The sequence below is a fragment of the Lolium rigidum genome, chromosome 1, assembly GCF_022539505.1.
Source record: "Lolium rigidum isolate FL_2022 chromosome 1, APGP_CSIRO_Lrig_0.1, whole genome shotgun sequence".
NCBI classification, from domain to species: Eukaryota; Viridiplantae; Streptophyta; class Magnoliopsida; order Poales; family Poaceae; genus Lolium; species Lolium rigidum.
Genome location: NC_061508.1, coordinates 151,488,307 through 151,503,044, shown reverse-complemented (window position 1 = coordinate 151,503,044; position 14,738 = coordinate 151,488,307). Strand labels below are relative to the sequence as shown.

General features: G+C 41.3%; 1 protein-coding gene across 2 annotated transcripts; it reads right to left on the bottom strand.

The window, feature by feature from the left end:
* Window positions 1-216: 216 nt before the first annotated feature.
* On the bottom strand, window positions 217-5,261 carry LOC124682583 (pentatricopeptide repeat-containing protein At2g13420, mitochondrial-like). Of its 2 annotated transcripts, XR_006996339.1 has the most exons (3): window positions 4,659-5,261; window positions 1,399-2,635; window positions 217-1,285 (listed from the first exon to the last, which is right to left on the bottom strand). XR_006996339.1 is itself a non-coding variant. In XM_047217239.1 (2 exons), the coding sequence occupies exons 1-2, from the start codon at window positions 5,259-5,261 to the stop codon at window positions 1,670-1,672; spliced, it is 1,569 nt and encodes a 522-aa protein (XP_047073195.1). In that variant the 3' UTR covers window positions 217-1,669. The 2 variants fall into 2 exon arrangements, 1 of the variants encoding a protein (XP_047073195.1); XM_047217239.1 differs by having other exon boundaries at window positions 217-2,635.
* Window positions 5,262-14,738: the final 9,477 nt, after the last annotated feature.

Sequence of the window (14,738 nt, the reverse complement as noted above, 5' to 3'; positions counted from 1 at the left end):
CCGAACAAATGCTGCCATTCAGTAAACTGCCTTTGCAGATATAGCACCATCAGCAAAGAACATTTTTTTATTGCTATCAAAATTTGACCAGTCAAGTGGTTGTATGACAGATCAAGAAGGCCTTTATGCTGAACAAACTCCGAGTCAGGGTGATCCTCATTCTCAAACCCACACAGATCTCAGCAGGAATAGCACCAGATAACTGGTTATAAGACAAAATCAAGCTATTGAGCATTGTCAAGTTAGATATGGCCCTCGGCACAGACAGATTATTAGAACTCAGGTCCACCATGGCAAGGTTTCAGCAGTTGAAGAGCTCTATTGGTATGTTTCCAGATAACCCATTGCCATGCAGCAAAGACAGAATTGTCAGATTCCGTAGAGGGCCGACAGACCAGGGGATGGGTCTTTCCAAATAGTTATTGCCTAACTGCAATCTCTCCAAGCTAGACAGCCTACCAATGCTAGGGGAGGTTATACAGAGTTGATAACTCCCACCACGACTCAGACAGCATTCCCATGAAGTTGCTTAGGGACAATTCCAGAGTAACTAAAGGTAGCTCAGCCAGGAACCCTGGTATCTTACCATGAAGATGGTTACCTAGCAAGTTCAGCTCAGTGAGATTTTTGCATCCTTGAAAAGTTTCCTCGATACTCCCAGTAAGCTCGTTATCATGCAGTATGAGTGAACGCAGGGAATTGGCTTGACATATCTTGGCTGGGACAGAGCCTGAGAGAAGGTTGGATCTGCAGAGAAGCTAAGCAGATACTGCAATGGCAAAGGTGCAGTGAAAAAGTTCTGAGACAACAATATTAATCTTGCATTTGCCCAATTCCTTATCCAAACTGGAATGTGGCCCGATAGTTTGCTCCCTTCTACAGTAACAGCTTCCAATTCTGTAAGTTCTTCAGGGACAGAGCCAATTTTCTAACCTCCCAACTCCTTGTAACTTTTGCACTTTTTATTTTTCTTAACATACTGAAACTAGTCTGGCTGTCTTTCTTCAATAATAAGACATACAAGCTTGTTCAAAAAAGGCTACAATCTTCTCACGTGGATAACTTTTAGACTTCTGAGATACTCACAGCAGATGGCATTACTGTCTGCTAAAACAAACACAGACCCATTTGGCTATAGGCCAACCATAATACTACAAAATAATAGGGATATCTGCATGTCCTGCAAGCAGCACCATCAAACTGGCCAAATTGCTCGCAGGAAAATGAGCAGTATTATTTTCCACCTAGCCAATAATCATACCAGGCATGTCAGGACAGCACCTTTCTGTAATACACAGACCGACAAAATGGTTCACAGTTGACTTAAGTCCAACAAAGCTGTTTAGTACAGATCCAAATTAAGGATGAACATCTGAAATCAGTAAGAAGGAAGTTTACCTTCAAGTTTACCCAAACACCAAAGAATCATAATAACAGATTCGCTGAATAGACAGCGCATGCATGAGAAACCGCGATTTCATTCAAATCTGTGTACTGTGCTACGTGTTCCCTCAAATGCTTCTTAGCTCAGAAAGTTCACCTCAGAATGACAGCAGTAGCAGGATACATATTCCAACCGTGCTCCAATCGAGCAAAGTATGACAGTATGATTACAACTGCTGGAACCAACCAAATGAAGAAACATAATCATCTATTTTATGGCAACTAATCACCTCTTGTAAGGCTTGATGTGATACAATTTGTATTCGTCACCAAATTTTGCTGCTTCTTCATCAACTCTTTTCTTCAGCCTTCTCCAGGTCCTTAACATGTCGGCTTGTATAAGACCGCGATACAGTGTCTCAAAGGTAATCTTTTGGGGAAGAAAACCTTTCTCTATCATTTCCATGAAGAACTGGCATGCCTCTCTCCATTTCTCCTTGTCACATAAACCATGGATCAGTAATGTATATGAATCAAGATCTGGACCAACAGTGCTTTCACACATATCATTCCAAAGTTCCATAACAGTTCCATGTCGGTTCAACTTGATGAACATTCCAAGCAATATATTGTAGCTGTGAATATCTGGTGTAGTTGGTGAACCAGGAGCCTTCATCTTATTGTACAATTCTAGGGCACCAGTGATGTCTTTCCTCCCTCGGTACTCCTTGAAAAAACAATTGTAGGTCGCTGGGGAGGGGCATACACCCTCACTAGCCATCTCATGGAGTAACCTCTCAGCATCTTCCAGTCGCCCACACGAAGCAAGGCACTTAATCACAGAAGTGTAGGTCGCCACCGTGGGGCAAATGCCTCTATCCTTCATCGAGCGGAACATACACAAGCATAGCTCAGCCTTATGTGCACGACTGTAAACATGCAGGATGATTGAGTAGCTTGTTACATCTGGTTCAATTCCCCTGTCATGCATCTCCTTCAAGAGATTCTCAGCTGCATGAACTGTTCTATCAAACCGGTTATCAGGGTGCAAACTTGCATGCCTACAGATACCATTTAAGAGAATATTGTATGTAACTATGTTCGGCTCTATCCCATGATCAATCATATCTTTTAGGAACTTCTGAGACATGTCATTTCGGTTTACTTTGCACCAGCCATAAATTAGAATAGTGTACATCTTTTCATTTGGTTCATATTTGTATTTTCTTTTATTAAATACCTCCGCAGCAACCTGCAAAAGCGATAAAATTGCCAGTGGATACATTAGTATTATCAGTGCCTCCAAACAAGGTACATCAAGTAGACTAGAATTGTGACATCTGATTATTGAAGTTCAAACACGTCCTAAGATAGAGACGCTATTTGCAGCACAGGTATTTCTATTTCATCTGAAACATACCTCTACAACTTTCTAGCACACAAGGTTTGTCTAACAAATTGAAAGTAAGAACTTCAAGGCAAACCAAAAGCATTAGAGAGCATCACTTAATAAAGCTGATATATTCTGGCATCATATTTTGTAACACAAAAGGCAGTTCCCAAATCGTAGTGTAAGATTGCATAACACCATAAATATTCGCATGGAAGACAACCATATGAGACTAAAGCCCAAAAAGGTAACTCCAAATTCAGCAAAATCCCAGAAGTCAAGCAATAAAAACAAATCCAGATGGAAGGGTCCAAAACCAAGTCTCAGCATATAGTCTTTGAACATGCAGAAATGTCCATGATAAAAGAAACTGGAATAGAAAAACCCATTATTTTATAACACTCTTTAATATTTAATACTCCATCCGTTCCATAGTTCTTGTCGCAAATTTGGATGTATCTAGACATATTTTGTGAATATATACATCCGAATCTGCGACAAGAATTATGGAACTGAGGGGAGTAAAAAACCAAAGCTACATAATTGACCAAAGAAACAATTTAAGCACTTGTTAATCGTTTCTGTCATCTTGCAAGTCATGGTCTAGGTGTCATCTAAGGGCCAAGACTTTCATTAACCTGATGTGATAATTCTTCTACTGAAGCCATGATCCACAAGCTTGCCTCTACATACGAATTTCCTCAAATATAGCATCTTTACCATTATTATTTTCCCCTCCAGAATAATGAAGTGGTATTAGTGTTGCTTCTTAATGATTGACAACAGACACTAAAGAAAAACAGGTTTCAGCTTCTTGTGGATATCATTATTATTATTATATGGGTAACATAAATCTCCTTTGATTCATAGGATTTGTGACGGAATCGTGTAGGATTTGGATCCTATGGGAAATTTTCCTATACGAGTTGTCATAGGAACACATCCTATAGGAATCTTGTAGTGTAAACCCTATAGGAAAAAAGCATTAGTTCATACCTCATGAAAAAATTTCTTTGCTACAATCAAACACACTTCATCTTCCTATAGGATTCAAATGGGCATAACATCCCAACCCTATGCTCTTCCTATTCCTATGTTTTTCCTATCCTATGAATCAAAGGAGCTGTAAGAAGCTAAAACTGAAGCTTATGCCATCTACTAACTAGGCAAATTGCAGACTACAAACTGCAGAAAAATAAGAAGCAAATCCATGAACAACCAACTGAATACATAATACTCCCTCAGTCCATAAAAGATTGTCTTAGATTATTCTAAATTTGGATGTATCTATACACTAAACAGTGTCTCTATACATACAAATTTAGACAAATCTAAGACATCATTTTACGGACAGAGGTAGTAGTAAAGCAAAACACAAAGATTTCCAGATATAACCAGCCTAATTTCAGCTGCCAACAATTCATTACTGTTAAAGATCTCATCAAACTAAAAGCAATATTTACTTTAACCTCCCAAACAGCAGGCCACAAAAACCAAACCACAATGTGAGGCCAAGAATTTCATGCTATGCTACAGACAGCTAAATGGCACTCATATGGTTAAAAAGAAATTAGAAATCCAAATATTTCAATTTATTCGCATTCTCATACTAAGCTCAGACAGTTGTAGCTTGCAACAAATCAAAGAAATTCACCCGTCATGAGAACTGACATTAGAATCTAGAGCAAGAAGACACAAGCTAGAACATGCATATAGCAGCAAAACAAGAAATGCAGTGTTAAGCAACCATTACACTAAGCTCACCCAGCTCAAGAACCAGGAGGTAAATATATACAGCTTCGCAACAAATTCATTCCTAGTTTCACATAAGTCTCAAACATGCGGAATCAATGAAATCAGGAAGGTTAATTAGGAGATGACCAACCTTGGGGTACTTGTATTTGCAGAGGGTGTCAAGAAGAGTGGTGAACTCCCCGGCGTCGGGCTCCCTCCCTACGAATGCCTCCATGTCATCGAATGCGCGCACCGCCTGCCTCGTCATCCCGGCGGCGACGTACCTCCTCGCAAGCACCGCGAAGGTGCGGGGCGTGGCGGCGCCGTCGGCGGCGGCCTCGACGACGAGCCGCCACGCGGCGTCGAACTGGTGCGCCCGGCCGAGAGCGTCGACGACGGCGTCGTAGGCGTCGGCGTTCGGCGGGGACGAGACGGACGGGTGGAGGCGGGCGGCGTTGAGGAGTGAGAGCGCGAGCTTGGATGCTCCGCGGAGGCGGAGGAGGATCTGCACGAGGAGGTCCTGGGAGAGGGACACGCCCCCGCCGGAGAGGAGCTGGAGCGGCGACTCGGATGGGTGGAAGGGGTTGTGGTGAGCGAGGAGCAGGCGCGCGAGCTCGTCGGCGGTGGGTGACGGCGCGACGGGCGGCAGAGCGAGGAGGTGGGTTGGGGAGGGGGTCGCGTCGGCGATTGTGGTGCATAGGAGGCGGCGGGTGGCGGCCACGGCGGCGGCGGCGGCTGGGAGCGACCGTGGCATAGCCGGCGGCGGCGGGGATGCGCGGTGTTCTCCGGGAAACCAGCACTAGACACTGTTTGGGGTCTATGATGACTCATCAGGTCCTTCCGTTCTCCTATGTTTGCTTCAAGATTGGTGAGTTCATATTTTGCGAAAAGCGTCCCCAACTACGTCGATTTCTGTAACATACACCTCTTCGATCCAAGTGAAACCAGCGGCCAACAGGAATCACCTCCTCCTCCGGTAGCACCAATGCGATCTGAAAGAAAAAAAATTTGAGGATGCAAAGCTCACATCGAACCCCTTGGAAATCGCCGAAATGGAGCTGTTCGATGCGTGTGACTAGAACTGGATGCATTATATGGTACCAGATGTGGCATAATTTCACATTCAGCTTTGCCAGCAGATTGATCACTTTTTTTCCAGACTGAAAATTCAATCAAGTATAAGATGCGCATGCAATTAATCCGCTATTGATAGCAATTAGTAATGTAATGCTAGTACATGATTGTGTAAATGAATGTGAAAACCCCGTTCAGGGCTTCACCATGATGTAGAGCATCTTAGAGCATCTCCACCGGTAGCTCTCCATTTAGGGGAGCCGTTTCCACACCGGCGCCTCCCAAACGACGGTTAATTTTTTTTTTCTTTTTACAATATTTTGAAACAATATATTGATCATATTTTATTCATACGATCACATAAATAGAATTAAATTATTCATACAATCAATAAAACAAATAGTACTTAAATTATTCATACAACCCAATAAAAAAATAGTATTTAAATTATTCATCCAGGCAAGCAAATAGAAATAAAACCATGCATTGTTGGCTGCTCCTCTCCTCGCCCACAAATGCGCAGCTAGATCCGCCTTTAGCTGTGCATGGACATCTGCATCTCGAATTTCATTGTGCATATCAAGAAAAGCAACGAATTCTTGGGGCACATACTCTACCTCAGCTAGTGACCCTTGATAATCAAATGGATGATCATCCTGCACAGGTGCGTCGCGCTCGTTCTCAATGATCATGTTGTGCATGATCACACATGCGTTCATCACCTCCCACATATGTGCCTCAGACCAAGTGAGAGCAGGGTACCTGACAATGGCGAAACGCTGCTGAAGCACTGATACCTCTCCGACGTATCGATAATTTCTTATGTTTCATGCCACATTATTGATGATATCTACATGTTTTATACACATCATATGTCGTATTTATGCATTTTCCGGCACTAACCTATTAACGAGATGCCGAAGAGCCAGTTGCTGTTTTCTCGCTGTTTTTGGTTTCGAAATCCTACAAAGGAAATATTCTCGGAATTGGACGTAATCAACGCCCAGGGTCCTATTTTTGCACGAAGCTTCCAGAAGACCGAGGGGGAAAGGAAGTGGGGCCACGAGGCGCCGCCACAACAGGGCGGCGCGGCCCTGGCCCTTGGCCGCGCGGCCCTGGTGTGTGGGGCCCTCGTGTGGCCCCCCGCATTGCCCTTCCGCCTACTTAAAGCCTTCGTCGCGAAACCCCCAGTACCGAGAGCCACGATACGGAAAACCTTACTGAGACGCCGCCGCCGCCAATCCCATCTCGGGGGATTCTGGAGATCGCCTCCGGCACCCGCCGGAGAGGGGAATCATCTCCCGGAGGACTCTTCACCGCCATGGTCGCCTCCGGAGTGATGAGTGAGTAGTTCACCCCTGGACTATGGATCCATAGCAGTAGCTAGATGGTTGTCTTCTCCTCATGTGCTTCATTGTCGGATCTTGTGAGCTGCCTAACATGATCAAGATCATCTATCCGTAATTCTATATGTTGTGTTTGTCGGGATCCGATGGATAGAGAATACTATGTTATGTTGATTATCAATCTATTACCTATGTGTTGTTTATGATCTTGCATGCTCTCCGTTATTAGTAGAGGCTCGGCCAAGTTTTTGCTCTTAACTCCAAGGGGAGTATTTATGCTCGATAGTGGGTTCATGCCTCCATTAAATCTGGGACGGTGACGGAAAGTTCTAAGGTTGTGGATGTGTCTGTTGCCACTAGGGATAAAACATTATGCTATGTCCGAGGATGTAGTTATTGATTACATTACGCACCATACTTAATGCAATTGTCCGTTGTTTTGCAACTTAATACTGGAAGGGGTTCGGATGATAACTCTGAAGGTGGACTTTTTAGGCATAGATGCATGCTGGATAGCGGTCCGTGTACTTTGTCGTAATGCCCAATTAAATCTCACAATACTCATCATATCATGTATGTGCATGGTCATGCCCTCTCTATTTGTCAATTGCCCGACCGTAATTTGTTCACCCAACATGCTATTTATCTTATGGGAGAGACACCTCTAGTGAACTGTGGACCCCGGTCCATTCTTTACATCTGAAATACAAATCTGCTGCTATTGTTCTTTACTGTTCTTTGCAAACAATCATCATCCACACTATACATCTAATCTTTTGTTACAGCAAGCCGGTGAGATTGACAACCTCACTGTTTCGTTGGGGCAAAGTACTTTGGTTGTGTTGTGCAGGTTCCACGTTGGCGCCGGAATCCCTGGTGTTGCGCCGCACTACATCTCGCCGCCATCAACCTTCAACGTGCTTCTTGGCTCCTCCTGGTTCGATAAACCTTGGTTTCTTTCTGAGGAAAAACTTTCCGCTGTATGCATCACACCTTCCTCTTGGAGTTCCCAACGGATGCGTGCTGTACGCGTATCAAGCATATTTTCTGGCGCCGTTGCCGGGGAGATCAAGACACGCTGCAAGGAGAGTCTCCACAATCCAATCTCTTTACTTTGTTTTTGTCTTGCTTTACTTTATTTTACTACTTTGTTTGCTGCATTATATCAAAACACAAAAAAATTAGTTGCTAATTTTACTTTATTTACTGTCTTGCACTCTATATCAAAAACACAAAAAAATTAGTTACTTGCATTTATTTTATCTAGTTTGCTTTATTTACTACTGCTAAAATGGCTACCCCTGAAAATACTAAGTTGTGTGACTTCACAACCACAAATAATAATGATTTCTTATGCACACCTATTGCTCCACCTGCTACTACAGCAGAATTCTTTGAAATTAAACCTCGCTTTATCGAATCTTGTTATGCGAGAGCAATTTTCCGGTGTTAGTTCCGATGATGCTGCTGCCCATTTCAATAATTTTGTTGAATTGTGTGAAATGCAAAAGTATAAAGATGTAGATGGTGACATTATAAAATTAAAATTGTTTCCTTTCTCTTTAAGAGCAAGAGCTAAAGATTGGTTGCTATCTCTGCCTAAGAATAGTATTGATTCATGGACTAAATGCAAGGATGCTTTTATTGGTAGATATTACCCCCTGCTAAAATTATATCTTTGAGGAGTAGTATAATGAATTTTAAACAATTGGATAATGAGCATGTTGCACAAGCTTGGGAAAGAATGAAATCTTTGGTTAAAAATTGTCCAACCCATGGACTGACTACTTGGATGATCATCCAAACCTTTTATGCAGGACTGAACTTTTCTTCGCGGAACCTATTGGATTCAGCTGCGGGAGGTACCTTTATGTCCATCACTCTTGGTGAAGCAACAAAGCTTCTTGATAATATGATGATTAATTATTCTGAATGGCACACGGAAAGAGCTCCACAAGGTAAGAAGGTAAATTCTGTCGAAGAAACCTCTTCCTTGAGTGATAAGATTGATGCTATTATGTCTATGCTTGTGAATGATAGGACTAATGTTGATCCTAATAATGTTCCGTTAGCTTCATTGGTTGCCCAAGAAGAACATGTTGATGTAAACTTCATTAAAAATAATAATTTCAACAACAATGCTTATCGGAACAATTCTAGTAACAACTATAGGCCATATCCTTATAATAATGATAATGGTTATGGTAATTCTTATGGGAATTCTTAAACAATAATAGGAACACACCCCCTGGACTTGAAGCTATGCTTAAAGAATTTATTAGTACACAAACTGCTTTTAACAAATCTGTTGAGGAAAAGCTCAATAAAATTGATATTCTCGCTTCTAAGGTTGATAGTCTTGCCTCCGATGTTGATCTTTTGAAATCGAAAGTTATGCCTAATAAGGATATTGAAAATAAAATTGTTACTACAGCAAATGCCATCCAAGTTAGAATTAATGAGAATATAAGATTGATGGCCGAATTGCATGCTAGGTGGGAAAGAGAAGAAAATGAAAAACTAGTCGAAGAGAATAATGTAGCTAAAGTTTGGACTATTACCACCACTAGTAATGTTAATGCTCCACATGTTGCTGCACCTCCTACTATCAATGGTAAAATAATTGGTGTTGGCAATGTTTCCACTTCTAATGCAAAGCCTGCACAATTGCCTGAAACTGCTAAAACTGCTAAAACTGCCTGTGATAAAACTGCTGAAATTTTTTCCAACATTGGGGATGATGATCCCATTGCTTTAGATTGTAATGGTTTGGATTTTGATGATTGCCACATCTCTGAAGTTATAAAGTTCTTACAAAAACTTGCTAAGAGTCCTAATGCTAGTGCTATAAACTTGGCTTTCACAAAACATATTACAAATGCTCTCATAAAAGCTAGAGAAGAGAAACTAGAACGTGAAGCTTCTATTCCTAGAAAGCTAGAGGATGGTTGGGAGCCCATCATTAAGATGAAGGTCAATGACTTTGATTGTAATGCTTTATGTGATCTTGGTGCAAGTATTTCCGTTATGCCTAAGAAAATTTATAATATGCTTGACTTGCCACCATTGAAAAATTGTTATTTGGATGTTAATCTTGCTGATCATGCTATAAAGAAACCTTTGGGGAGAGTTGATAATGTTCGCATTACCGTTAACAATAACCTTGTCCCCGTTGATTTTGTTGTCTTGGATATTGAATGCAATGCATCTTGTCCCATTATATTGGGAAGACCTTTTCTTCGAACTGTTGGAGCTATCATTGATATGAAGGAAGGTAATATTAAATATCAATTTCCTCTCAAGAAAGGTATGGAACACTTCCCTAGAAAGAGAATGAAGTTACCTTTTGATTCTATTATTAGAACAAGTTATGATGTTGATACTTCGTCTCTTGATAACACTTGATATACACTTTCTGCGCCTAGCTGAAAGGCGTTAAAGAAAAGCGCTTATGGGAGACAACCCATGTTTTTACTACAGCACTTTTATTTTATATTTGAGTCTTGGAAGTTGTTTACTACTGTAGCAACCTCTCCTTATCTTAGTTTTGTGCATTGTTGTGTGATGTCTACGGGTGCTTCTATTCTTGTAGACAGTGTTGGGCCTCCAAGAGCAGAGGTTTGTAGAACAGCAGCAAGTTTCCCTTAAGTGGATCACCCAAGGTTTATCGAACTCAGGGAGGAAGAGGTCAAAGATATCCCTCTCATGCAACCCCGCAACCACAAAGCAAGAAGTCTCTTGTGTCCCCAACACACCTAATAGGTGCACTAGTTCGGCGAAGAGATAGTGAAATACAGGTGGTATAAATAAGTATGAGCAGTGGCAACGGCACCGTGAAAAGTGCTTTGCCCAGGACAAGTAAACAAGCAGTAGTAACCCAGACAGTAGTAACGCAATAGAAACAAGTAAACAAGCAGCGATAGCAGTATTTAGGAACAAGGCCTAGCGATTAGACTTTCACTAGTAGACACTCTCAACTTTGATCACATAACAGAATAGATAAATGCATACTCTACACTCTCTTGTTGGATGATGAACACCACTAATTGCGTAGGATTACACGAACCCTCAATGCCGGAGTTAACAAGCTCCACAATATTCAATGTTCATATTTAAATAACCTTAGAGTGCATGACAGATCAACACAACTAAACCAAGTACTAACATAGCATGCACACTCGTCACCTTCACACTATGTAGGAGGAATAGATCACATCAATACCATCATAGCAATAGTTAACTTCATAATCTACAAGAGATCATAATCATAGCCTACGCCAAGTACTAACACGGATGCACACACCGTCACCATTACACGATGCGGGAGGAATAAAACTACTTTAATAACATCACTAGAGTAGCACATAGATAAATTGTGATACAAAACACATTGCAATCATAAAGAGATATAAATAAGCACTTCACTATGCCATTCATAACAGTGAATAAGTATTCCGTGAAATATAGCCTAAGAGACCCACACGGTGCACACACTGTCACCTTTACACACGTGGGACAAGGAGTCTCCGGAGATCACATAAGTAAAACCCACTTGACTAGCATAATGACATCTAGATTACAAGCATCATCATATGAATCTCAATCATGTAAGGCAGCTCATGAGATTATTGTATTGAAGTACATAGGAGAGAGATGAACCACATAGCTACCGGTACAGCCCCGAGCCTCGATGGAGAACTACTCCCTCCTCATGGGAGACAGCAGCGTTGATGAAGATGGTGGTGGTGTCGATGGAGGAGCCTTCCGGGGCACTTCCCCGTCCCGGCGGCGTGCCGGAACAGAGACTCCTCGTCCCCCGCATCTTGGCTTCGCGATGGCGGCGGCTCTGGAAGGTTTCTCGTACCGTGGCTTTTTCGTATCGAAGTTTTAGGTCAGGGACCTTTATATAGGCGAAGAGGCGGCGTCAGAAGGTCAACGAGGCGACGACACGCTAGGGGGGCGTGGGCCACCCCCAGGCCGCGCCGGGGTCATGTGTGGTGGGCCTGTGGCCCCCTCTCGGCCTCTCTCGGGTGTTCCGGATGCTTCCGGGAAAAATAGGAACCCGGGCGTTGATTTCGTCCAATTCCGAGAATATTTCCTTACTATGGTTTCGAAACCAAAAACAGCAGAAAACGTGAACCGGCCCTTCGGCATCTCGTCAATAGGTTAGTTCCGGAAAACGCATAAATATGACATAAAGTATGCATAAAACATGTAGATATCATCAATAATGTGGCATGGAACATAAGAAATTATCGATACGTCAGAGACGTATCATTGTGCCAAGTAAAGTCGTTGATAGTAAGGTTCATACTAGATTTGGATTACTGCGCAGTAACAGATTTCTTTGCTGTCACGAATTTCGACCTGCCTCTCTGTAGGTAGCTCAGAAAAATATGCCAATTTACGTGCGTGATCCTCAGATATGTACGCAACTTTCATTCAATTTGGGTATTTTCATTTGAGCAAGTCTGGTGCCTCAATAAAATCCATCTTTACGGACTGTTCTGTTTTGACAGATTCTGCCTTTTATTTCGCATTGCCTCTTTTGCTATGGTGGATGAATTTATTTATTCCATTAATGTCCAAGTAGCTTTATGCAATGTCCAGAAGTGTTAAGAATGATTATGTCACCTCTGAACATGTTAATTTTTATTGTGCACTAACCCTCTAATGAGTTGTTTCGAGTTTGGTGTGGAGGAAGTTTTCAAGGATCAAGAGAGGAGGATGATACAATATGATCAAGGAGAGTGAAAGCTCTAAGCTTGGGATGCCCCGGTGGTTCACCCCTGCATATTTTAAGAAGACTCAAGCGTCTAAGCTTGGGGATGCCCAAGGCATCCCCTTCTTCATCGACAACATTATCAGGTTCCTCCCCTGAAACTATATTTTTATTCCATCACATCTTATGTACTTTGCTTGGAGCGTCGGTTTGTTTTTGTTTTTGTTTGAATAAAATGGATCCTAGCATTCATTGTGTGGGAGAGAGACACGCTCCGCTGTTGCATATGGACAAATATGTCCTTAGGCTTTACTCATAGTATTCATGGCGAAGGTTGAATCTTCTTCGTTAAATTGTTGTATGGTTGGAATCGGGAAATGCTACATGTAGTAATTCTAAAATGTCTTGAATAATTTGATACTTGGCAATTGTTGTGCTCATGTTTAAGCTCTTGCATCATATACTTTGCACCTATTAATGAAGAAACACCTAGAGCTTGCTAAAATTTGGTTTGCATATTTGGTCTCTCTAAAGTCTAGATAATTTCTAGTATTGAGTTTTGAACAACAAGGAAGACTGTGTAGAGTCTTATAATGTTTACAATATATCTTTTATGTGAGTTTTGCTGCACCGGTTCATCCTTGTGTTTGTTTCAAATAACCTTGCTAGCCTAAACCTTGTATCGAGAGGGCCTTAGGTCTAATAAAACATGCTGAAGCAAAAAAAAAATTGTTAGGAGCCATACGCCTTCATTTTTTTGGCGTATTTTGGTAAATTAACAGGTGGAGTCTAAAACGGATACTCATGCAAACGACGATTTCGGTACTTCAAGTATGACCGACTTAGGCCTAACAAAATATGTGGAAGTAAGAAAATAAGCTTGTTAGCATCCATACATATTGCTCGAAGTGCATAAAGGTATCGTCGCCCTAGTCGATTGGTTATGTTACTGGTGACTACTCTCAGGATTTTTTATATTTCTTCTCTCCAAAATATGTTGCCTATAATATCTTACTAAAGTCAAAATAATTAATGTTTGACCAACTATATAGAAAAATTATCAAAATTTTAAAATCTCAAATAAATATTGTTAGAACCCTCGTGAAGCATATTTTCTTATTTGTACTATAGATGTTCATAATATGTTTTCTCATGTTATCGGTCAGACCTCTTGACTTTAGTCTGGAAGGAGAGAATAGTTCTCTTGCTTGCAGGGGCGAAGCTCCCCATAGGAAGATGGCTTACCTTAAGTTTTGGTGAATACATTTAGATGCACATGTTTTTTTTTTTGAAAAATTTAAGTGGTCATACGTTGAAAATGGATTCCGTATGAGAAAGTTATGCTTGTTTAGTGAACACTACACAAAAATAACTTTGAACCAAAAATAAAGACTACACACCAAAAACAAGACTCGTTTCCTAGGATCAATGTGAATAAGATTGGTTTTCTTACAGAGATTTATCATATCTCGCACTATATAAAAGATAACCTTGAGCTATTCATTATTATTCATACACGGATAATTGGAAACCTGAGAGATTGACTTTTGAAAGCCACATCATTTTCTCCAACAACATTATCACCTCATTGAGTTGGCGTTGCATTAACAGTGTAGAAGACAAAAACTGAAAGAGATTTTTAGGCAACAAATATCATCAAGACCGAGTTGCAAACTGACCGAGAGATATTCATAAGTCTTGATCCATAAAATTACAAAAGATCGTTTTAGAAAGGTGAAGCTTTGCTCAATCAATGGACTATGAAAATCTTTGTCTCGTGCTCTTGAAAAAAAAAAACACTTTGCCCCCATCGCTTAAATGTGTAGAAATTGCTAAGCCTATAGTATAGTTAGTTCAGCAAATTCAGATCATTTGGCAGGTCTATTCTTGAATCCATACGCTACACACAAACAATAAAGTAAACCAACGCCATTGCTGTGTTGCAGTGGTGGTAGCCACCATGATCTCGCCATGGCAGGCCATATAGCACAGACCACCAAGGTCTCCGCATCATTCCCACAAACATGAAATACATCGGAATCAAACAGCCAGTACATTTGCACTACTCACCAGTCTGAGTACATTAAGG